The sequence below is a fragment of the Typopeltis vanoorti genome, chromosome 13 (genome assembly GCF_054136105.1).
Source record: "Typopeltis vanoorti isolate ZY-2024b chromosome 13, IOZ_Tvanoo_1.0, whole genome shotgun sequence".
Classification (NCBI taxonomy): domain Eukaryota; kingdom Metazoa; phylum Arthropoda; class Arachnida; order Uropygi; family Thelyphonidae; genus Typopeltis; species Typopeltis vanoorti.
Window position 1 is genome coordinate 37259642 of NC_143561.1, and position 26702 is coordinate 37286343.

Here is a 26702-nt window from a genome sequence, read left to right on the forward strand (position 1 = left end):
TGGGCTAATTTATATGGGCTGTTGGTATTATTTACATTTACATAAGCTAGATAGATGGGCAAATGAATGGGGGTGTCAGTTTAATGCAGCAAAATGTAAGGTCTTGAGGTTTGGGAAACATCGATGGGATGCAGCATACTCTATGGGAGGAGTTATGCTGGAGGAAGTAGAGGAGACAAGAGATCTAGGGTTGATGGTTGATAGAAACCTGAAGTTTAGGGGACATATTGCAAAGGTGGTGAATGTAACACAGAGGATTGCTGCAATTATGAGAAGGACACTGACCTGCAGAGATAAGAGGGTTATCATTCCGTTGTATTAGTCTCTGATCAGACGACACTTGGTCTATTGTTCTCAGATTTGGTCTTCAGGATTTGAAGGGGATAAATTAACTGTGGAAAGGATACAAAGACGGATGACAAAGATGGTTTCAGGACTGTACAAGGATAGTTATGAGGATCGGCTGAGGGAATGTGGACCGCAGAGTTTGGTGGATAGAAGAAGGAGAGGTGATATGATTGAGACTTTTAAAATGTTGAGAGGTGGTTACAGGGTTGACACTGGGGAGTTCTTTCGCTTGGTTGAACAGCGGGAAGGAGTGATGACAAGAGGCCATCCCTGGAAGTTACAAAAGGAAACTGTGAGCAAGAGGTTGAGGAGTGGTTTCTTTGCGTGGAGGGTGGTTGAACCGTGGAATGCATTGCCTGATGGAGTGGTGAGAACGGTCAATGAGTTTGAGTGGTATGATAGATTTTGTGTTTCTTAGGGGGGGGGGATCTCCCCTCGATGAGTCTTGACAGACTTTATGTTCTTAGGAAGGACCTCCCATGATGAGTCTTTCGACTCCATGGAGACCTGAATAATAATAATAATAATTTAAAATTTACAAGTTTACTTTTTGTGAATTTTGGATGTGACTCCTGTAAAAGGTCGATGCAATAAAATTTTGGAAAAATTATGTTGCTGCATCGAATTTTACAAAGTTATTAGCTTCTTATATACCAGTTGTCCCAGTCCTGATTATACTTCAGGTGCAAACTTTGTTTGCTTACACTTGGATAAAGGATTAAACCAAGTATATAATTTCTTGGTATCTTTAAATTATGTTCTGTATATCTATAACTCAGGTTTTAAAACTTCTTCCTCTTTTGTAATATACTCTTTATTGCAGTACATATACTTTCAGTGTCATGCACACATACCAGGGTTGTTTGAAAAGTTTGGTAAAAAAAATAAGTTAAACACAATTTTTTGGAAAAAATCACCTTTATTTCTCAACATAGTCTCCATCGAGGTCTACACATTTGGTTCAGTGAATTTCCTATTTTTTCATCCCATCTAAAAAGTAGGAGTTGTCAAATTGTGCAAAATAGTCATCGACAGCCTTGATGACATCCTCGTTCGAAGAAAATGTTTTCTCACTGAGCCGAATTTTTAAGTTTAGAAACAAGAAGAAGTCACACAGGGCCAAGTCTGGAGAATATGGTGGATGTGGAACCAATTCGAACCTCAGTTGGTGCAAATTTGCCATTGTGACGGCCAATATGTGGGATGGTGCATTGACTTCATGAAAAAGCACTTTTTTGTGCCCTAATCTTGGCTGTTTTTTCTTCAGTTCTTCTTTTAAGTGGTCCAACAGTTATGCATAATAGACTCCTGTTATTGTCTTACCCTTTTCCAAATAGTCTATCATGATAATTTCCAGCTGACAAAGTGGTCTTCACTTGTTTTTTTTTGGTTCTCTTTACTGGGCATTGTCCACTATTTGGACTTAGGTGTGTAGTGGCGGATCTAATTTTCGTCTACAGTCACAAATCAACTCAAAAAGTCCTGCGAATTGCGATTAAACATCTCCAAGTGTGTTGAAATGTCTTTTTGCATGCGTTTTTGATTGACAGTCAACAATCACTGTATTCATCGCTCACACAGCTTTTTCATGTGCAATTTTTCATGCAGAATATTATACACCCCTACAATCTCAGCAATCTCACGCACTTTCACTTGGTGGTCTTCCATAACAATACCATGGATTTTGTCAATCATTTCCTTCATAGTGACCTCAGTCAGGCATCCAGAGCACACTTCATCTTCAATGGACTTATAACCACATTTAAACTCATTTATCCAAAAATAAATAGTCTTTAATGCTGGTGCAGAGTCCCCATGAACTGCATGTAACTTGACTTGATCTGTGCAGACGTCCATTTCTTCAAATAAAAGTGTTTTATCACTACACAAAACTCGTTTTTCTCCATTTTTATGAAAAATACAAACATGGTTGTTTTAAATGTTTGCCAAACGAGAACTACACATCGCACATGGCTAAAATTTTGCCACGGGACATGAAAAAGATGATACATGCTGACACTGGTATGAATGAACAAATTGAGTCTCCATCTGTTGGACATTTACTAAACTTTTCAAACATATGTGTTTCAATTCAATTTTTAACCTGTTCATTTTCTAAGAAGCAATTTCCTTTAGTATAGTATGTGGCCTTGAAAGCTTTTCTTTAAACTTTAATGACATATTGCTTACTGATGGTGGTTTAAAAAAATATGTGAATGGAGGAAGAGCAGAGGAAATTGTATACATTTTAGGTGGTGGGTTTCCAAGTAGTAAAGATGTTTGCTGTTGTGATGACTTTGTCCATTATTTTTTAAGAATTAAAGTGAGACAGTTACAAGTTATCTCCCTTATTGGGAAGAAGCTGTATATTGACCTCCATATAATGTGTTATTAAAACAGGTATTAATGAAAAAGATGAAAAGGAAGGGTAATTTAAAGCCAGAGATCTAAAGTACAGTTATGGAGATAATATTAGCACCACAGGCTCTTTGTTGTTCAGAGTAATCAAAATTTTTCAAGCCCTTTCTGATAAGACTACAGCTAATTATTTATTTATTATAATATATATAAATTTCCATAAATTTATATAAATTTATATAAATAAACTCCCTGATAAATTTCCAGTTGCCTTTATCCTTAGCTAATGTGCACTATCTTATGTTGACTCTTTGTACATCATCCCTCCGTCTTGTTCTTTGGCAACCTTTTCTTCTCTTGGTATCCACTCAGTACTTAATTTTGCCCACCTCTATTTACATGCTTTACAATACTTCACAATATCTTCTTATTTTGTTTATATCTCTAATTCTATCTCTGTTATGTAGAACATTCTCCTCTTTAAAGTTCTTGGGCCCACTCACAATTAGTCCTCCTGTTTTTTAGGTGTTGCCCATGCCTCACATATGTAAATAATACTGAAATTATGCATATTATTAAACAGCTTTCTTTTTAAATCTGCTAACAGATAATCTTTTATGCATTCAAAATTCTTATGATTATATAAGTAAATCTCCATGGAGTCAGGACTCTCATTGTGGAAGACCCATGCTAACCATTATTCATACAATACCTATCATACCTCTCTTTATATTCATTTGCTGCCAAAGCATTCACAAAAACTTTTGGCAACCTATTTCCACTCATTCACCACTATCCAAGCAAAAAATGTAGTCTGCACAACCTTACTAACCTCAATCTTACACAACTTCCAAGGGTGACAGATGACCTTTAGTTCTCTCTCTCTCTCTCTCTTCATCATGTATTGAAAATTTTCTTTTGTGTCAATCTTATAGAATCCTTTTAGTAACTTCAAAGTTTTATCATATCTCCCTCTTTTCTGCCTATCAACTAAACTTTCCAACTCATACACTTTCAATCTGTCCTCATAAGGAGCATTCCTCAGAGCTGTTACTAGTTTGGTCACTTGATTCTGGACCCTTTCCACCACCTCTTGATTCCAAGAAACCCAGGTGACCAAATCTGTGCACAGTAGTCAAGATGTGGCTAAATCATAACCTTATAAAAAAAGGAATAATAATCTCCCTATCTTTACTTGTCAATGTGTTCAACATCTAAGTAATCCTTTGAGCTGTTTTACCAGCTTTTGCAATATGCCCTCTGAGCATCAACTATCTGTCTTATAACCCCCCCCCCTCATCAATTTCCTTCATTCCAGTACCATCAACGATAACAGTATGTCATCTTTTCATACTGAAGTGCATCATCTTACATTTTGCATCATTAAATAGACAACTTATATAAACAACTGATGTATATTTCTTTTCTTTATGGTAAACCATAAAGAAAAGTTTGATAGAGAAATCTTTCTTCCTTGATCATTTTTATTATGGAGTTTCAGGTACTCTCACTAGACTATCATCATTGTAATAGTTAAACTGATTGACAACAGATAGATCTAATATTTCCATGCTGTTTGTCATAATATAATCGATTTCATTAAAAAAAATTCACCATTTGGTGATCTTCAAGTTCACTTTCATTTGTTTAATTTTTTTAAAGAAAGTATTACCCATATACAGTCCCTGGCTGTTCTGCAAATGTGTCTCTAGTCCATGTCTTGCACACCTAAAGCACTTTCTCCTTGTTGTTTTTTGCACACTTTAAAGTCTCCCATTATAATTTTTTAGTTTTTCACCTAAATGACTGGAGTTGTAACATATATTTGTATTACACTCATATTAAATCACTTTTTTTTTTTTTTCAACCTAAGAGTTGTAATTCTCTGGGAGATTTTTAATTCAAGGGTGTTATTTTTTCTTTTATGAACCATACTTCCAACTCCTCCTTGATCATAATCTCCCCAAGTGTAAGTAAAATATGTTTTAATAATGTTTCAGTAATGTTTTACTTCTGTTTTTGTTTTAGGAAGTCCAAGTACATCCCTTCTCCTTTCAACGTTATGACATAAGTATATATATATTTTATCATGGTGTTTTCTACAGATACATTATACAGAAAGGACCCCTCATTATTTGAGACATTTTCTTCATTAGTCTGAATAGCATTGGGGAGAATGGGGGGAGAAGGAACAAGAAGAAAATAATAAATTTAGTTTAATCCTTTATCCAAGTGTAGGCAAACAAAGTTTGCGTCTGAAATTATCTTCAGGACTGAGGCAGGTGGTATAATGTACCACCTTGCCTCAGTCCTGAAGATAATTTCAGGTGCAAACTTTGGATAAAGGATTAAACTAAATTTAATATAGTCTCAACCAAGTGCAAAATAAACTTCAAACAAGAAGAAAATAAAGTTAGGAACCCTTTCTTTTAGTGTTGCACAGTCTACAGATAACATAACTGATATATATTACATGAGATAAGGCATGGTCTGGCATGCCTCAGATTTGTGACACCTGTACTCACTAGTTGAGGCCTTGAGATTTTTTTTTTTTAAATAGTACACAGCAGTTTGTATAGATTACCAATGCAGAAGTTGGATAAGAAGGAGATGGTGTCTTGAAATCAGTTGTGGGGGTTTTAGTAGAACATATATATGTGTAAAGTCAAACAGTGAAATATCCTTTACAGTAGACAACTACCACATGGACATAAGGCAAGTTTTGTGCTTTCAGCCTTTTCAAAATTGGATATGACTTTGTTAATATATGATCATGCAGAAGTTTTTATTCATTGAAACAAATTCTGAACTTTGCCAGGAACGCCTACCTGTCACTGTTGGATCGAGGGCCTATGAAAGTTCACCATTTTTGTCAACTTCTGTAAGTACTGGCCATGTTGAAAACGGTAGTCTGCAAAAATGGTGAATCACAATTGCAGTGCTAGTCTATTTGATACTATGATAGTGCCAAATAGATATGAGACTAGACACCACAGATACAAGAGTTCTGAAAAAGATTAGGGGCATGAACAGATGGCATCAATGATAATATCATATTAAAAGGTATTAGGAAAGAACTTGCCATTGTTAGTATTCAGGGATGTGTTAGAGAGCTTATATCAGGTGGTATGGTCACTTTAACAGAATGGGAGAGGAAAGTTTAGCATAACAAGTTTTTTTTGCCAAGAAAATGACCCAGAGGAAGGCCAAGATGAAGGTGGATTGATACAGTAAAAAGTTCCTTCGAAGACAGAAATATAAAATCTGATAATGTTAGAGTCTTGACAGATAACAGATTGATTTGGAGGTTAAGAGTACATGTCAGGAATTTGATGCTGATGATAGTGCCAAATAAAATGTAGATATTCACTCTAGGAAGCACTAGATAACTGAAAAAAGTAAGCTATGCAAAAAAAAATTAGTCATGCCAGCTCTCATTATAATGGCTTTATAGTGGCCAAAGGAGCATTTTCCTGTAGTAAATATCCTTCAGAATATTATAGAATCTATGGTACTTTGGATGATATTTTTTTATATTTTGTTATACCAAGTCAATGTGTAGTAATGGTATCTGATATAAGAGCTGGTATTGCATTTTGAGCAGTGGCAACCCATACATAAGCACTGCAACACTGCAGCAGCCCCAAGGAAAAAATTTAAAAATATTAAATTTTGTTTATGTTTATAAATAATAATGCTTACAACATTATATAAATGCAGTACAACATGTTAAAGGTTACAGCTTATGTTTTGACATTCATTGAATAGTTAATAATTGGAATTGCTCGATTAATGCTTTAGATTACGAAACAAATACACTGTGATCTAACGCAGTGTCAGAATTATCACATTAGACCAATCGCAGCCTGGCTCACTGACATTCGTTTGCGCTTGTGATTGCACATTACAAGTCGTTCTGACACTGCTTGGTTGGGCAGTGTATCGTATGCTTGCGGCTCAAGAATAAACTACAACTGTATATCTAGGTTGATTATCCAGTCAACTGCACTTGGTGTAGTGTGGATGATGATGTCTGACAGGTTGATCCACAGTCGCATCTGGGTGAAGCAATCATGCCCCATTTGTAAAGGTGGTCTGCACATCTGCCATGATTGTTGCAGATTCTGTTAAGGGTAGACCAAGTGTAGTAAATATTTATTATTATTATTCAAAAAGGATTAAAAAATCATGGTAAAAAAAATGTTTTCCTCCTGTATATTATTTGGCATATAGATGTTATCATAGGCTTGTTTGCATGTCTGCACCTGACATAGTATCCCTTTTCATGCATCCTTTCATAAACGACTTTGGTATATACCTACAGCAGTTTTTTGACATTTCAAGCTTATTCATAATGATGCAAGTGTCTGTAATAATCTTGCACAGGATTCATTAATCACCCACGTACCGCATCTTAAATAATATGCATTGATTCCCTACTTTATCATTTATTATTTCCTTTTGAACCCTTTCAAATCCAATTTTATTTAGCTTTTTTTTTTTTTTTTTTTTGACAGTCTTTTTCCTTAGTTATCCATATACATCTCAATCATGGTTATATACAGTCTCCACCATTAGATTGGAGATTCATCATCTAATGACAGAGTACACTATATATCTGTTGTGTGAAATAGAGAATGATCAAGCCCAAATTAAAAAAATATATATATATGTTTAATTTTTCTGATAGTAATCATAAATATTCTTTTACTTACTTTTTTTTTTTTTTTTAACAGAGTAAATGACATCATTTGCAAAGTAAATGACATAGAACTTGAAGATGTTCCTCATAGTGTAGCTGTGGATGCTTTAAAAAGAGCTGGAAGCACAGTTCATCTGGTAAGGAGAATGTTTCCAGTTTTTTGCCATTGTAGTAATTCAGTTTATTAGTATTCTTTAGACATCGCAACTTTCCTTTAGAATAGCATCGATGCTATTAATATTAGAATACATAAATTACAGTACTCAGGGCTGGCGCTAGGCTGGACGTCGCCTGCCTGCAAAGCTGAAATGGGTACCCCCAAACAAATGGCAATTTATTTATTTATTTTTATCATAATCATGTGGAAAGAATTTACAAGAATAACTTTTTCTAACTGTAAATTTGCAGCAATTATATTGACTTACCTAATTATTATTACTTAATTCGTTTACAAAAATTTAAAGAAAGAATGAAACTTCATACTAGCACTTCGAAATGGCACCCGCCTGCAATGCAGGTCTTGCAGGTCCACTTCCACCGGCCCTGACAGTACCCCTTCATCCCACAACCTCCCTTACATCTTGTATTGATTATCCAATCACTCAAACTCAGAACTCGAGGAGCTACAATCAGCCTATGTGATCAATTTCACACCCACTTATCTCTAGGCTGCCTACATCCCTATCCTACAAAATACTCAGCTTCTCCGAGCACTTCTGAACTTTCACTGACCTTTACTTTCTCAAGACACTTAATTCCAAATCCATCAAATGCAAATCATCCACCTTATATAAGTCCTTTCATCCACCAAACAAACTCACTCTACACCATTGCTTTTGCATAACCTACACACAGCCCATTTGCAATCAGTCTGCTATCATACTGTGAAAGCAGACTAATATTCTAATATTAGTCAAAAATATTTGGAATAAAGGGAGAGGAGTTTTAGTATTGTTAGTTCAGTTTGGCCAAAAGTTATAGGCACTAGTGAGACTTAGTTGATGAAGGATAATAGAGGGATAGACTGCAAGGGATATAGTATTTTCAGAGAGGACAGAGGGAACAGCACGAGAAATGGGTCTTTGGTAATGATAGCAGAAAAATTGAAGCCAAAAAGAATAGGATTACATCAGGAGGAGAGGGATGCAGAGGATAATTCATTTGAAGCTATCTAATGTGAGAACTGGATTAAATATATAGTTTGCTGCCATAAGTCAAGGGTATACAAAGTAGCATGTGGATGGCATGCTTTGAAAAATTAACATAGTGTAGGATGAGCATTTATTATGGCAAACTACAACTGTTGGAATATAGAATGAAAGGAGGAATTTATTCCAACTTATATAATAGTTTTCCATGTATATTCTGTCAAATGCCTTTGCAAAATTTTAGCAGTATCATGGTGTAACCATTTCCTTTACTCAATTCTTTTCTCAATTCAAAACTTGTAAAATTAAATAAATTACTAAGACAGGATGATCTACCTTTACAAAAGCCGTTCCACTATAGAGTATGATATCCATATCTCCCATTGTTAGATTTTATCTTTAACCAACTTTCCGATACTTTAACAACCATGCTTGATATGTTGATTGGTCTGTAGTTTGCTACTTCTGTCTTGAACCACCTTTACATAATGGAATTATCTTATCTTCTTTCTTTCTTGGAACCTTGCCAGAGCTGACACTTAGATTAAACAGCTTTGTCAAAGGCACTGCCAGTTCTCTTACACATTCTCATAGCAAACGGGCTGACATATGGTCAAGTCCCACTGCTGTATTCATATTGATGTTTTTCAATATGATATGCACCTCCAATTCATCTACCTCAACTCTCACATCAGAAATTGCGAAGTCTCAACCTGGATGATAACAGGGAAAGAAGGAAATGGAATTTTAAAGATAATTACCTGAGATAACATGTAAAGGAGGGGACTTGAGGTTCAAGAGTACTTGATTGATAATGGCTTCAGAGAACTTAGCAGTAACCATGGTAGTATGCTGCCTCTGACTGAGAAGCATGATCATGTGACCTTGATCTGGAATATTTCCAGATATGCAGAATTTTAGGAATAAGAAGGGTACATGTGGAATTACAAAGCATGTGATTATGACAACCTGAAAGCCATATTATACCTGACAAGAAATTATATTCTTGTTTTATCCTATACTCAAGCATAAGTATAGGATAAATCAATTTGCTTGTTTGTATATGGAAAGTGATCAGGGGTTGTTTGAGATAAGCAGTATTGGACTGCATACCCAGGGTCAGGAGGATAAACTGAGTAGGGATTAAATGGATGAATAGCAATATAAACAGGAACTGGAAGAAAAGAAAAAAAAATTGAAGTAAATATAAATGAAAAGGTGATTAGCATGCTTATGAGCAATACTAATCACAGACAAGAAGGGTGACTATTATGGTATGGAAGGTTAAATCAGATTATGATATAAATTTAGTTAAGTAGGCCAAAGTAAATCTAAAAGAGATTTATATGCTATAATAAGTAAGAGAAAGAATAATTATGGAAGGATAACTTTACTCAGTCTTGATGGTAGGAAAGTGACAGTAGCAGAAATAGTTGAGCTACTAAGCAGGCACTTTGCAAAGGTGTATCATCCAGGTTGAGACTTTGCAATTTCTGATGTGAGAGTTGAGGTAGATGAATTGGAGGTGCATATCATATTGAAAAACATCAATATGAATACAGCAGTGGGACTTGACCATATGTCAGCCCGTTTGCTATGAGAATGTGTAAGAGAACTGGCAGTGCCTCTGACAAAGCTGTTTAATCTAAGTATCAGCTCTGGCAAGGTTCCAAGAAAGAAAGAAGATAAGATAATTCCATTATGTAAAGGTGGTTCAAGACAGAAGTAGCAAACTACAGACCAATCAATATATCAAGAGTGATTGTTAAAGTATCGGAAAGCTGGTTAAAGATAAAATCTAACAATGGGGATGTGGATATCATACTCTATAGTGGAACGGCTTTGTAAAGGGTAGATCCTGTCTTAGTAATTTATTTAATTTTACAATAAAGTAACAGCAGAATTGAGTAAAGGAAATGGTTACACCATGATGCTACTAAATTTTTGCAAAGGCATTTGACAGAATATACATGGAAAACTATTATATAAGTTGGAATAAATGGGAATGGATATAAAACTAGTGGCATGGATTTAAGGGCAGGGGGCTGACAGACAGACATCAGAAGGTGGTGTATGGTAGAGTGAAATCAAGGTGAATGAGGATCAGTAGTGGAGTGCTTCAGGACTCTGTACTAGAGACACTACTCTTTAATTTGTATATTAACAATAAAGAGAAAGATTTAAGGTGGGGGATATTCGGTTGTTTGCTGATGATGCAAAACTGGGGAGGGCAATAGTTCATAAAGTTAATGCAGATAGCCTGCAGATGATTTAAATTAAAAGGACAATGATTTTACTGTGGAACTGCCATCAGTTTTGCCGAAATATTGTTGATATAAAGGTTCTACTGCCAAAACACAAACCCTTCTGTTTCTCTTTGCAGGAAACACATTGAAAACCCAGTGAGAATCTCACCTTAAAGCATTTCACTGTTGTTTGTAAGGACAGAACTAGAGATGGCTCTGCTCATGGTGGAGTAGCTATCCTAGTGGGCAGTCATACTTCCTTTCAATATGTCCAGCTTAATACTGCTCTGGAAGCAGTAGTGATTTTGCATATCTGAGGGATTTCTTATTGCAATATGTTCCATTCCTGAACCGATACTTCTGATAGTTACTTTAATGGACACAACATTTTGTGAGATAGTTCCAACACAAATGGATGAGGTCATATCATCGAGTGAATGCATGACAGTCGGGTCTCTTCCTTAATAATGAACTCCCCTGCCATTTTCCCCCTGCTCATGTGAGATGTCGAAGAGAACATCTATGGAAGTGAACATTTTTTTTGGTATTTGCATTCTCTTCACAGCAACCATGGAAAAATGCACCAGGCTAATTAGGATACTTTTTCCTATCTTGCAAAATTTAATGCTGAAGCAGTGAGTCAAACCTATCATTAAAGTAATCGCCAGATTTTGTTGTCCAGAGAGAAACAGCTACAATATTCCAGACACAATCTTAATGTTCACTTTATCCAAAGCCTTGATAGAACTAGAGTGCCAAGCAGCTAAAATAGATCAAGACAGTGCATGGGATATATTTTATAACACACATCAAATCTATAATTCTTTTAAACATGCTCTGACCAAAGCATGTTATGCAAAATGTTAGTATCATAAAGCAATCTTGGATCCAATTTACATCATCAATTAATCAAACAACCACTGCAAAAACTGTATGGATAAAATCCAGAAAATGAAATGTAGATATAGAACACACCATTTGTTTACCTTGGAACATAATGGATGAATCAATTTGTTGTTGCTGATCCCAAAGCCATTGCAGAAAAATCTTTGGGAGAAGATTTTGCTAGAATAATCTCAGCAACTGCTTCATATCCTCCCAAATTTTTAATATTACAAGAGCAACAAAAGAAACAGTAGCTAAACATTTCTACCAATGGACTGAAGCCATACAGTCAGCCATTTGTTAAAATGACTTGACTGTATGACTAAAAAGAGCTCTTCTACTTCTCATGCCAGTGCAGTAGGTTCAGGTGACATCCATTGTGAAATGATAAAAACATCTTCCATCATCTTCTATGGATTTCTTTATCTTACTTGACAACAGAAGAGTTTCTGGAGTCTTGGCATAAGTCATTGTCAGTGCTATCCCAAAACCAGGATAGGATCCAACCCAAGTAAACAATTATCAACCTATTGCTCTGATCAGCTATCTTTGTAAGGTATGGGAGAAAATGGTAAATGCCAGACTTCTCTGGTGGTTAGAAAGCAATGATTTTCTCTCCAACACACAATGTGACTTTTGTAGATGTCATTAGACCATTTAGTCTGTTTAGAAACATATTAGAGACACATTCCTGAAACGGGATATGGAGGTTATTATTTCCTTTATAAAGCTTGAATAAGGTTACATCTGGACTACTTCATGCAAACCCGATTCTCTGGATTCCATAGTGATGAGGAAATAGTGGAGAAGATTCAGATATAGGTGACAGATTGTGGGAATGTTTCTTGTGAAGACAGATTGAAGGTCTGTGGGCTACAGGGAATAACTGATAGGTGAAAAAGAGGAGAGCATGAAAGAAACATGTAAGTTATTAAAGGAGTTTTATAAAATTGAGGGCAAAGCCTTTTTTTTTTTTTTTTTCAGTATGTGGCAGGAAGGGAGAGAACAAGGGATTGCTCCCTGAAAATTGTGTAAGAGGTGTGATTATCAAGAATGCTAGGGTTAGATTTTTTTTTGTTGAAGGTTGGTGAATGAGTTACCAGAGGCAGTTGAGTGATAAGTTCAAGGAGAAGTGATAAGTATTATGTGAATAATGGTTGTGTGAGAAACTTCCACAGCAAGTTTCTCACTCCATGGAAATTAATAACAACAATAACTAGCAAATGAACAAGTTAATTTGTCAAATGTCAGAAGTTATTGCAGTGTGCATGTGTTTAATAAAAGTGATTGGATTACATAGAAAGTGTTGTTATAAATGGAATATTGTGTGATTATAAAATAACCAATATGATAATGCGGAACCTCTTATTTTATTAGGAAATTAAACGACGAAGATTTCCTACACATCCTGCTATTGTTAAAATAGAGTTAATCAAAGGAAATAGGAGCCTTGGATTCAGCATAGCTGGAGGAATAGGTAACCAACATGTGCCTGGTGATAATGGTATTTATATCACCAAAATTATGGAAGGTGGGGCAGCTCATTTGGATGGAAGACTACAGGTTGGAGACAAACTTATATCAGTAAGTCATACCATTTCTTCAGATACTATTTTACCAATAAGTTGATTTTAAATATTATCAATTTATTTCTTGAATATATGCTAACTTCTTAGTATATGAATAATTACTTTTTAATTAAAAACATAATATTTAACTTAATGGCATGTATATGAATGTTATGTGAAACAAAATTTCAAAGCTATTTTAGTGAGAAATGCAATAGCATCTGAAAATGCTAAAATCTTTTTATGATATCTATATGTAATTCTTTTACATTGAAAATTATTTCTAAGCAAAATGGCTGTTTGCAGTTGCAACCATCTTGAACAGGGCAAGTCTAACTTTAAAAGGACTAAACTTAGAAACTCCTTGCATGACTGAATGTAGAAACTCATTACAAGAGACCAGAAGGCATGACTACCAATGGCAGTCATGCCTTCTGGTTATTCCTTGCAAAAGCTGTTGGTACAACTTCTGTCCATTTGCGCTCCTATCTCTCTCTCTCTCTCTCTCACACACACACAGAGAGAGAGAGAGAGAGAGATGACAGTATTGCAACATCAATAAAGATAAGGCTAACCTCTTGGTATCATTCTTTTCATCTAATTCCTGGATGATCAAGGCAAATCACCTCTTCCTTTACCAAGAACTCTGCATTGTATGCCTCTTGCATTCTTTGGCCAGAAAGATAAATGAAGAATCTTGAATAACCTGAATACCTAAAAAGGTTTCTTGGCCTGATGATTATCTTGCAAATTGTGCTGGAGAGATGTGCTCCTGAAACATCTGTTCTTTATTACCTTTATGCTGTATATTCTGTTGGCATCTACCCCTACAGGATGGAGGCTAACCCATATTATGATACCCATATTGCTAACCGCATTTGTGATTGTCTGTGAAAATACTAGTGGTGGTGGTGGTCAGTGGTAGATGCCGTTGGTGTAGTTGTGGTTCGTTGTAGTTGGTGGATTGAGTGGTGGAGACAGAGAGTTGTAGGGTAGGTGCCCTCCCTCATTGAGTCTTTGGACTCCCTGAAGGTGTCACGTAATAATAATAATATAGTCATTTCCAAAAAAAATGTGTTAAGTGTCTATCATCAAACTATTGATCTACTGATTTCACTTCAGTGCTATCTAAAGTGATAGAGAAGATTTCAACGTCCAGAGAACTAATCTCCCGATCACGATCCACAGCAGATTCCTCATACGCATCACCCACCTCTGGACTTGTGCCATGGAAAGGTTTAGAGAAACGTGTGCTACTGCACTTGACATTTTCAAAACATTTGATAGGGTTTGATATTGAGAGCTTCTCAGAAAATTGCTATTTTATGGTCTGCCTTCCTCCTTTCTAATTAGATTGTCATTTTCCTATTGGATTGTTCCCTACATGTAATGGTAGAGATTGTTTTCCCTTCAGAGTTTTTGTCATATATATATATATATATAACCACCCTTTGCTCACTGATCTCAAACCCCATCTGCAGTTCCTCTGATGATAGCACTCTCCACTCATCCTACTCATACAACAAATCTTGCACTATTCAAACATCTCAAGATTCAAGTCATTTACAATAAGCATTCTAACTACTATCTCCACACTATTCTTCAATGGGACAATAAAACCTAGTCACCTTTAATGTTTCTAAAACATTGTTTTGTTTTGTTTTTGTGGTGTCTTTTTTCTGAGAGGGAAAAAAAAAAAAAAAAAAAACTGTTCTCCCCCTATTAACTTTGATAATGCTCGGCTTAATAGTCAAAACCAGATCTCTCTCTCCCACTCCTTAGACTGACTTTTATTCCTATCCTTCCCTGGCATCTCATCACTTGTCTTCCAAAAAACTTGGCATCATCTTTCACTTTTATTCTGTTTGGCTTACTTATTCTGTACAAATCCCAAATCTGTTCAATTTTGAAATACTGCTCTCAATTTGGCAGTGTGCTTATAACCTTAAAAATTCTCAATGCTGTTCCGAAGAGGTTTCAAATGATTAATGATGCTTCCTTCACAGACTCTCTTTGGTGATGAGTTTCCACATTATTTAAAGATATTTCCATGGATGCTGTTCAGAATAACTGTCATCTGTCTTGTCTCTCATTCCTGCCAACCCTATAAGAGCAACACAAGCAACAGCTGCTCAACATTCTTTTACAGTTGAACTGGTTCACACTAAATCTGCATCTTTCATTCCGTCTACCTTGGTTCTATGGAACAGCCTTTTCCATAAGATATTTCTCAGAGACTACAATTTCAGCTCTTTAAAACATTCAACAAATTGCTTTGATCTTGACTCCAACCCAACCCACACGTGGCAGTTATTTGCTATAGGCTTTGCAGCCTCTTGTGTATATAAATGATCATCTAAATTCATCATTACCTCTATAAACCGAAAATATAATTTCATAGAATTGTTATTACAGTTCACAACTCATGATATTTTCTGAAAGGGAAAATCAAAACCTTATAAAGAGGTATAATAACTCCTTATCTCTCCTTTCCAACATGTGTTCTTCAACATACATATAGTTATGAGTTTTTGTCCACTTTTGCAATATGTGCTCTGAACTTCAAGTCCTTCATCATCATCATCTCCCAAATCCCTGGGCTCATCAATTTCATGTAGTCTACTTTCATCAGTACAGCACACAGCTTGTAATCTTTTCATCCCAACTATAGCCATTATCCTTTCCTTTACCCATTGTTAATCTGTAAATCATGTGGGATCTCTACATCATTTTTATTAACTTGTCGTACTCAGTTTTGCATCATCAACGTACATTTGAATATTTTTTCCAATATCATTTGTTGTAACATTAATGTACTAATTAAGTAATAGTCGTCCAATCCCAGAGTCTTGTAGCACAATGATGGTCGCCTACCTTCTCCTGGATTCTACTCCTTATACTACACTCTGAAGTCTGTCCAATAACCATCCTCTTATTCATGTTACCAGCTTCATATCTATCCCAATTTGCTCCAGTTTATATAATAAAGTTCCTTGCAGTAATTTATCATATGCCTTTGCAAAATATAGCACTATCATCATATATCCTTTATCCTTCTCAGATGTTACTATTATAGAAATTGAGTTAATTTATTACTTAGGCAAGATTATCCTTTACAGAGCCATCTACAAAGGACATAGCTTTGTGCCAGGGAAATAGAAATGGATGAATAGGAATATTATATTCTGAATTTGAGTGAGCCACCTTCTCCAATATCATAACACCACTACTGAGATACTGATTGATCTATAATTTGCTTATTCTCTCTCTCTCTCTCTCGCACGCACACACACACATGAAGCCGCTTTTATGCAATGGAACTAAATTATTTGCCCTCTTACTCCTTTGTACATTTCCACAGCTGAGACTTAAAATAAACAGCCTGATCAAGAAGTACTACCACTTCCTTTGCACATTCTTATAATACATAAGCTGATATGCCATCTAATCTCATGACTGTATTTGCATTAATGTTGTGCAGTATCTTAAGAACCTCCAGTACATCCATCTCTATTCTATAGTACGCCAACAGATTCGAGACCCTTCGATACTTCTGCGCATGTGTCAACAGGAAGAGAATCCATTCCAATAATAGAGTAATCAGTCCTTATTGTGGGATGAGTTGTTTATTATTACACTTTGGAAAATTAACTTCTCTTTTATGATCATGTAGTTAACTGTGTTGCTTGTATAACAGTTGGAAAATTTTACCTATGAAGCACGTGATTTCGTGTGTTGGCGACCAATTAATACCTCTTTCATTTCTTTCTCCTCTTCAGCATGAATCGATCGACTATTCTTGGCAAGAACCAAGCAGAGATCTACAAACTGTGAGCAAACTATAACATCATTTCTTGTCATATTTTTCTCTGCAGTTATCTCTGTCTGGATGAACAGAGATAACTTCTTTCTAAGTGAAGTATATACAGGTATATACTTCACTTAGAAACTCAACTGTTTCTTCTACTTCTATCACTTATCCTTCCTTAGTTGTTCATTCATTTACTTGCCACACAATGAAATAATTCTTTGGTATTTCCTCTCATGATCTGATTTTATGTCACCACCGGTCACCTTTCTTGTATGTGCTTCATACTGTTCATGATCAGCTTTGTCATTAATTTATGGTTCTTAACATGTCTTTTTATACTTTGTTAGATAAATTTTGTGTGTGTGTGCTTTGTTTATTTAAGGAAAGAAGGTCAATTTCAGTGTAATTATCTAACTGGATTCACTCTGTTTTCACTCTGGCAAGTGCTAATGTCACTAGAGAAATATTGGTTGTTAAATCTTTAATGAATTTAAAGTTATTTAATAAATAACTTTACAGAATGTTTATGCATTAGGAGAATGTGCAAAGGAAATAACAGTGCAATAGATCATATTCAATTAATAAACCTGCTTATTGAAAAATGCAATGAATATAACCTTCCTCTTCACATGGCCTTCATAGATTTAAAAAAAAAAAAGCTTTTGATTGCATAAAAACATCATCAATAATAGAAGCTCTAAGAGATTATGGCATTGAAAAACAATTTATTGACATAATAAAATATATTTATGGAAATGCTACATCAAATATCATTTTTAATGAAATAAGCAAAAAATTTAATATAAATCAAGGAATAAGGCAAGGAGACACCATGACTCCCAAACTCTTCACATTAACACTGGAATATATGAGTAATTTAGAATGGTCCAATAAAGGAGTCAATATTAATGGAATTAAATTATATAACAAGATTTGCTGATGATATTCTTATTTTTGCAAACAATATGAAAGATTTAAAATAATTGATAGAAGATCTAAGAACTAAATCAATAGAAATTGGATTAGACATTAATTCTGAGAAAACCAAAATAATGACAAACTGAAAAGGATATGATGAAAGACGCAATGTTATTAAGGTAAACAATAAAGAAATTGAAATAGTAGATGAGTATGTATACTTAGGAAAATTGTTAACAAGAAGAAACAGAGTCATTGAAGAAATGAAAAGAAAAATAGAAATGGGATGGTCAGCATTTGTCATCATTTCTAAGAAGGGTGACAAATTATTTACTGTCATATTGCAATTCAATTTCACTCACTTTACTTCATTTTATAATAATGGTGAAAACTATTAAGACTCAACTTCCTCCACCTTGAAACCTCTCAACAAATTAGCAGCTGCCAACATAGATTCAATCATTGTTGATCAACAGAGGTCTTCTTTTTTATGGCACCCATCTTTGGACAAATGCCACAGATAAGTCTTGGGAATCTCAAGTGATTGCTCTTGATATCTCTGAGGCATTTGATCAGGTTTGGCCAAAAGGTCTATTATGTACGCTTCCATCATGTAGTGGTGTCTTCTGACTTCTATAACTGGGTTGCCAGCTTTCTGTATGGATGCACATTACGTGTGATGGCAGGGCTCGTATCTTTCATCTACTCTTCTCTTCTCTTCCTATATACACCATTGGCCATCTCTAGTTGACTGCAAATCCAGTGCACAGTTTTTGTGATGATAGTAAAACACCACTCTGCACTCCTCTTTTTCATTTGACAAACCTTAAACTATACAAATCAGCAATACTTCCAGAATATCAATTTTTACAGTCTAAATTCTGATCTCCAAACCTTTCTTTGATGGGCATTGACCTTGTTAAATTCAGTGCTAGTAAAACTGAATTCTGTTTTATTTCTTTTAAAAAAGAACTATTTCTTCTAGTCTTACTTCTGGACAACATCATAAATCTAAACATGATGAAATTTGCGATTACTCTAACCTTCTTTCTCTCTCTCTGCATAAACCTGTTATAAATATCGCCTTTTCAGCAACCAAAAAAAATAGTGTATATTATTTCTGGGAAAACTCTCAAAAAACTTAGGTTTTTCTTGTACTCAAGGTGTTACTTTACCTCTGAGCAGCTGTTCATTCTGTACAAATCATAAATCTATCAGTCCATTAAATATTGTTCTTTTCACTTGTTGAGTTGTGGGTTATGTCCCTCAGAGCTTCTTTAAAATATTATAGAAGAGGACAATTAGATAGGTTGACTCATCTCTCAAAGCATTCACTCCTCTTTCACATAGATGTTCATTTTCTACTACTTGAATTTTCTGCAAATATTTTCAGTCATTGTTTATCAGAATAAGCTTTGAAATTCTCCCACTCTCCTCTAAATCTATTAAATGCTGTTTTTCTACTTCTGTTTTTTTTTAAGTCTACAGTATCTGTGATACATGCATACTTACAATTCCAATTATTTTTATATAATTCCTCAGATTACTACTATGTATTTTTTAAATAAAAAAAATTGTTTGCTGATAATTTTACTACTAAGGAACAATGGAAAGCATGTTGTAACAGTATAGTTTGTAAATTACCTATGGGAATTGCTTCAAGTTTTGCATAAACAAAGCTGTCTTGGATTCTAATTATTCTTTTCACTTGAGAAATTAAGTATAATTTCTTGTTTTATTTGAGTTTTGATTTGAAAATGTTAGATTCAAATTAAGCTCTTTAAGTCAAATACAGACCAGTATTAGTACTCTTACTATTGGTGCACTGAAGATGAACCGTACGGTAAACCTTCAGGTAAAAAAAAAAAAAAAGTCTTGAGCAGAAAAAAACTTTTTTTTTTTTAAATTTATTTAAGACTAAGGAAGCTATGGTTGTTATGCATTCATGTCAGAAATAATTAAGAGTAAGAAACCCAGAAGAGGGAGAGATATCTTTGTCTGAGGATATAGGTATTTGTGTGTACAGAAAAGAAGGATGGAGTTTTTTTTGGCAACTTTGGAAATATTTCCTCATTTCATTAAAGAATGATATGGAGATCATTGGCCATGCAGAGCTTGAAAAAAAATTCTCTAAGACAAAATATTTAGATACTGCAATCTCCTGAATAGTTACCTGGATAGTTATTAAGTATAATGTCATTTTTCAGCATTCACAAAATGTATATACATATTCATTGGCCTTGTTGACCAAGTGGTTAATGTACCTCTCTCCAACCAACAGGTTGCAGGTTCGAATCCAGCCATGAGCATGGATGTTGTGATTATCTTCGAGGTGTGAGACCACCATCTTTCTCACTGGAGGCCTGATGTGGTTTCAAAAAGTTCCATGTTTCTGTTTTATAAAAATAATAAAAAATACAAAAATAAGAAGCAAATTATAAATTCCTTATCCCACTTGTAGTACTGAATTTGTACTATAGAAACATGCAATATTTCTTTTAAATATAAAATGTGGACATTTTTTTAATGTGAACCTGATCCATAAAAGGTTATAAAACTGTCATACATTAATGTCATGAGTTGGTTAAGGATTAAAATCAGGGAATCTGCCTCTAAACCTTACATTGAACTTTTCAAGGCACTTCAGGTCTCCAGTAAGCAGGCTGGTGGATTTTGACACTGGGCAGTGAAATTTATCAGTGCGATTGGAACTCATAGCCTGTTAGTTGGAGAACATGCTCTCCACTCAGTCAGTCTCACCAGGCTGGCAAATACATTAGAATGTGGTCTGTGTGAACTCTCTTGAGATTTTTTTAAAGTTTTATCTGTATTACGCAGTCAATAGCGAACTCATAGGATCACAGGAATAGTTTTTGTTATTGTGAAATTATCGTCATGTTAGGATTTTGTTAGGACTTTCTGGTCATGTGTTATAATGAGTGTTAAATGCATCTGTGCATGCACACTGCTTGTTTCATTATAGCCCATTCCATCTATCTTTATATATTACACACAGTTTAGTGTTACAGCCAGGTAACTTGGCTCAACTTTATGCTAAGACAGGACAGTTTTAATCCACCTTTGTAGTCTTTTCTGTGTGTTCATGGGTTTTTCTGTTTTGCTGGGAAGTCATAGCAAACGTTTTTGGGAGCAAAAAGCTCTTAATAATCCATGAGACTGGCTAACTCACCATCATAAAAGATCTTATAAGTCCCTCTCCTAAATACACATTATCCAAACTGAAATCTTTCCAAGCAAAGGGCATAAATTACTACAAACTCTGATATACACACAAGTACAATAGTTACCGTATGACACCTCCAAGGAGTCCAAAGGTCGTAGGAAGTCACTCCACTCCACACAAACTACTGCAGTATGAGATTGGCTAACTCACCATCATTTGACCTATATAAAGATGTCTCCCATCATGACAAGAATCGATCTTCAGTCTTTTCCATTTGAAGGTGCAATGTTCCATCATTTGACATAGTTTTCAATATTATGACTAAATAATTATGTTGTTGATTAACTGTGGTAGTTTGTGTGGAGTGAAATTGGAATTTTTTTTCATTGCTTTTTTGCTGCAAAACAATACGAAAACCATACAGCATGAGAAAAGAATTCGAGATATAATTCTTGACAGGAGCCTACACTGGGGAGATTCCTCGAAAAGCAGAGAAATAGAAGGGGACAGGCTGTGATTTAAAACTGCAAAGGTGTGTTAAGCAAAGGAATAATATATATATATATATGTGTGTGTGTGTGTGTGTGTGTGTGTGTGTGTGTGTATTTAATTAAATTTTAAAAAAAAAATATATATATATATACATTTTTTTTTTTTCAAATTTTATTTTAATTTTTGGATGGAGAGTGGTAGTGCCATACATAATGAGTAAATGAATGTTAATGAATTTGTGGGAATGTGACTGACATTGTGGAATTAAGGTGAGCCTCTGCAGTGAGTTTCTGACCTCTAACTCTATGAGGGTGTGATAATAATAGTAGTACAACAATATGTTATCATATTTAAAACCATGATGTTAACTAATACATATTTATTAAAAAATTATAAGTAATTTTTTCTTTCTAAATTTTATAGATATTCTGAGTGAATTTTATTTTATTTTTATTTGTAGGTAGGTGATAAAAATTTAGAACATGTTGCTCATGAAGATGCTGTTGCTACACTGAAGGCTACATTAGACCATGTAGTCCTTACTGTAAAAAAAAGTAGAGTTCCTGTTGTGTATATAAATCATTCTCAGCCATCACCTCCAAACCTCTCTTCATATCCTTCATCTCAAGAACCATTATCTTGTATGCATCATTTTTTTTTTTTTACATTTTATAATATTAGTCAGTTATTTTTTGGCATGCAGTTAAATAAAAAGAAAAATAGAAATTTAACTTTTAATAATCCCCAGCCATAAACTGTCATCGTTTTCTTGTATATACCTTTATGGGGTTTTCCACTTATTATGACAGCACATTTAATATTTCATTACTGGTTTTTGGTCGACAACTCATTTCTGAACAGGTCTCTGATTTGATCAGTTCTTGCATTTGAAACTACTTCTCCAAACTGCATTACTCTTCCCATATCTTGGTTATCCTCTGGACCATTTTTTGCATCAAAAATTTATTGTATTAAGTTAAGGGGATAATAAATCCCTCATTATTTCAGAGCCGAATAAGAAAGTCGAAGATCAAAATCTAAGAGTTTCATGCCGAAGAACTTCCGGCGAGTCCAACCATAAGTCAACACTTGGTAGTACAACACTAGGGCACCTTGGAGCAAAGGTGGAGCAAGTTTCGATCCTTAATATTTTCTCATAATGTAAAACACAGCTACTAGGAGATGTATTACTGTTTTACATTATAATGTAATAATACATCTCCTAGGAATAGCCTCTTGGCTCTTTATTGTGTTGTATTAATCTTTTATATCCTTTTTGTGCTAATTTTTATGCTAATATATTTAATTTTATCTGATTTATTTATTAATTTTTGTGCTAATTTTAATACTAATCTTTAAGTAGCTGTACATTATTAGATTACCTCTGCTTGAATAATGTCAAGTTCCTTTCAAATATTTTCTTCAGATTTCTCCTCTCTCTGGTCTCTAGTCTTTTATCAGTTATTTCATTTCTAACTCAACTGTCCTATCCATATGTTAATATTTGGTTTGAAAGACTGTTTTATATACTGTTAGTTGTATCTTTTGACCAGTTTCTCTCTTAATCCATTTAAATTTATTTGTATAGCTTCCAATGTATTTCCAAATTAAATTTGCCATTTTTATTAAAATCTGTACCTGAATAAAGTGTAAAGTATACCTGTTCTATAAGAACATACAAATGAGAATGTATTTAATGGTTTCTGTTTTCACATCTTTTATTGCTGATTTCCATACAAAATTTTTCACAGCAATTATTTAATTTAGGGAAAAAAATTCTTGAAAACCTAACACCAAATTGATTTAAGAGGATAATATCATCTGCATAGAGTAAAGAACTAAGCCTTAATATCTCCTGTTTGAATATCAGGTTTAATGCTACTTTCCTTAATGTGGTTCATATGGATTATAAATAGCAACAGAGATGGCATACAATTCTTCCTTGCACCCAGTTTATTATGATGATTATTACTATTATAATTATACTTTAGCCACTCATACTTAAATACTTATCATATCCTTCCTTGAATACATTTGCAAGGATGCACTCGACATCCAACAGTAACCCATACATCATACACTCACCACATGCTGTAAGAAGAATCTGAACCTCACATTTTCATAACAATATCCCAAGTAATCTTCAAGGGTTACCTCAATTCTACTTCCACCATTCATAAGCTTCAAAATCCCACTTGTTTCAATACTGTTAGATCTCCATATTACCTTGTATGTTTCTTTCATATCTCTTCTGTCTGTCCATCCCTCAAACCTTAAAGACCCATATCCTCTTAATCTGTTCTTTATGCACATTTCCATAGGCCAGTTATCATTTTGGTTATTCCTTGCTGAATCTTTTTGGCTATCTCCTAATATCTTTGGAATCCAGGTGACCATACTTGCACACAGTAATTCATATGTGGTCTTATCAAAATCTTGTAAAATCACTTTCTTATTCTTACACTAGGACTTTAATTCATTATCCACAATAACTCCTAATTCTCTAGCTTCATTGACTACTTTCAACAAATTCCTTTAATATAATACTGTGCTTGCAATGTCTTCTGTCCAAAATTCATAACCTTTCACTGGGTGACATTGAACACCAAGTGAAGTGATATTCATTGTCTTTTGCTCATGTAACAATCTCTTCAAATCAGCCTGTAATGATACTAAATCAACTACGTTCTTTAATTCCTTTCCCTAACTCAAGCATCATCAGCAAATTACTGAATATTACACTCAAGATCCTCCCCCAGTATCATTAATATACACTGTTTGGAAAGAAATCAACTGACACCATAGTGTGAGTAACAAACAGCCATGATGCCCACCTTAATAAAATGTAAGACCTCCTTTCACTGTGATGGCTGAAGCAATTCTATGGGACATGCTTTCCATAAACATATGATAGGTGTCAATGTGAATTTTGGACCATTCTTTCTGTAGGCATGTAAAGAGTTCCTGGGCTATTGTGGGCAGACATCTATTGACCTCACCTGGTGCTCTAGTTCATTTCATCCCACAGATGTTCAATTAGGATGAGATCAGGGCTTTGTGGGATACGGTCAAGTGTGATTACATTCATGTCCATAAATTCATGCCACAAAGAACTGTTTTGGGACCATTATTGTTTAACTTGTATATTAATGACACGGAGACTGGCATATCTGGAGATGTGCAGCTGGTTGCCAACTATGCAAAATTGGGAAAAATTGAGAAGTAGAGCAGATGTTGTGGCCTTGCAGGAAGATCTCAATAGACTGTTTGTGTGTGTGTGTGTGTGGACAAATGAGTGGAGCTATCAGTTTAATGTTGCAAAGTTGAAGATCTTGAAATTTGGGAGGCAAGGTTGAGATGAATAATATACCATTAATGAAGAATTTTTGAAGGAGGTCAAAGAGATGAGAGATATGGGAGTGATGGTGAACCGAGACATTAAGTTTAGTGGTCACATTGCTAAAATTGTAAGAACATCCCAATAGATTATGGCAATAATGATGAGAAGATTAACATGCAGAAGCAAAAAGGTTATGTTCCCTTGTGTAAGGTTTTGATGAGGCCATATATTGACTACTGTGTGCAAACTTTGTTACCTGTTTTTTTAATGAGATGAGGATATATTTGAGAGGGTCCAGAGAAGGTTTACTAAGTCAGTGTCAGGAGAGATTAGAGGGAATGCAAAAGCAAGTTGCAGAGCCTTGTTAACCAAAGGAGAGGGGATATGATTGAGACATGTAAGTTGGCAAGGAGTTGTTACCAGATTAATGTGGAGGAGATTTTTCATAGAGTAGAGGGAGACAAGGGTAGAACAAGAAGCTATCCCTAGAATCTGTATAAGAAGGGTGTTAGCAGGGGAGTGAGAAGCAGGTTCTTTGCATGGAGAGTAATGCATTGCTTGAGAGTGTGGTGAGTGTAGAAACTGTGATTGGGTTTAAGGCATGGTTCGATGATCTTTTTGCATGAGAGAGTATGGACCTCCTGCAATGAGTCTGATTCTGTGGAGGTCAGATAATAATAATAATAATAATAGCAAACACTATTACAGTGAGCTCTCTCACTATAAGAATTCCTGACCAAATCCTATAGCATCATTGTTGTTATAAAGGAAATGCACTTTAGCAAACCTTTCACTGTATCAAACTATTCTGTAAGTCCTCCATAGTTTTAAGCAAGTGAAGGAATAGTTTGCATTACTTTTTTTTTTATTATTATTATTATTATTATTATTTATTTTTTTTTTTACATCAATATTAATAATTTGGAAGTATAGATAGATAAATAAAGATTGCATGCAGATTAAAATCGCAGAATTTTAGGATACCCAGTCAGGTATTTTTACACATGTAGGAAGTCAGCCTTGGGTTCCATTCTCTCCTGTGAATATTCAGCTATGATTTATGTGATTAAACTCTGAAATATGCATATAAACATGCATTCATGATATGCAACAACCTCAGTGCAGTATGCATATCATCTTAAAATGCTAATGTTATTGGTACTTGTACTAATCTCAAAATTGGTAGGAAATATTGAATGACACGTAACAAGTTTTACTTTTTATGAAGGTTTTTTTTAAATGGTTACAAAAAAAATTTATTTTGAGAATTGATAAGTGTTTATATTTTCTCATAAGTACAGAAAATATTTTACTCAAAAGAGAAAAAAAAAGCTTTGTAATTTTGCTCTCCTGTGAATTAAGATAATTTTTTCACACACGATATGAGCAAAGTGTGTGAAATATGGGGGGGGGGGGGGGGGGCTTCCAAGTTCCAGTCATCGCCAGAAAGAGGAGATTCCTGTTCAGAGAGAGAGAGAGGGCTTTCAGACGTTGCCAAAGAACGAAAGGCTTCCAGATTCCAAAGAGAGGGATCCCGATTGAGAGTTGGCGGCAGTCGTCCAGGCCTTTTTTTATGCGAGCCCAAGCAGAGAAAATAAAGCGATGTAAATTACCAGAAGCAACTTTGCTCGGAAGTTTTTCTTTTTGCCGTGGGAGAACAACCTTTTGCCAGTCGCAGCCCACTATTTTCCTGATGAGATAT

The 26702-nt window shown here is 34.8% G+C and overlaps 1 protein-coding gene across 11 annotated transcripts in view; it reads left to right on the forward strand.

Annotated features, from left to right (window-relative positions):
* Positions 1-26702, forward strand: part of LOC150100053 (MAGUK scaffold protein DLG1-like) — a 741341-nt gene that overhangs the window by 563554 nt on the left and 151085 nt on the right. For all 11 annotated transcript variants that reach the window (XR_016549250.1, XM_090402768.1, XM_090402765.1 and 8 more), the window contains 3 exons: positions 7443-7545; positions 13065-13271; positions 22121-22301. Coding sequence is in view for 10 of the 11 variants with exons in the window: in XM_090402768.1 (XP_090258894.1) it covers positions 7443-7545; positions 13065-13271; positions 22121-22301 (491 nt within the window). In the remaining variant the exon portion in view is untranslated. The remainder of the gene's footprint in view (positions 1-7442; positions 7546-13064; positions 13272-22120; positions 22302-26702) is intronic.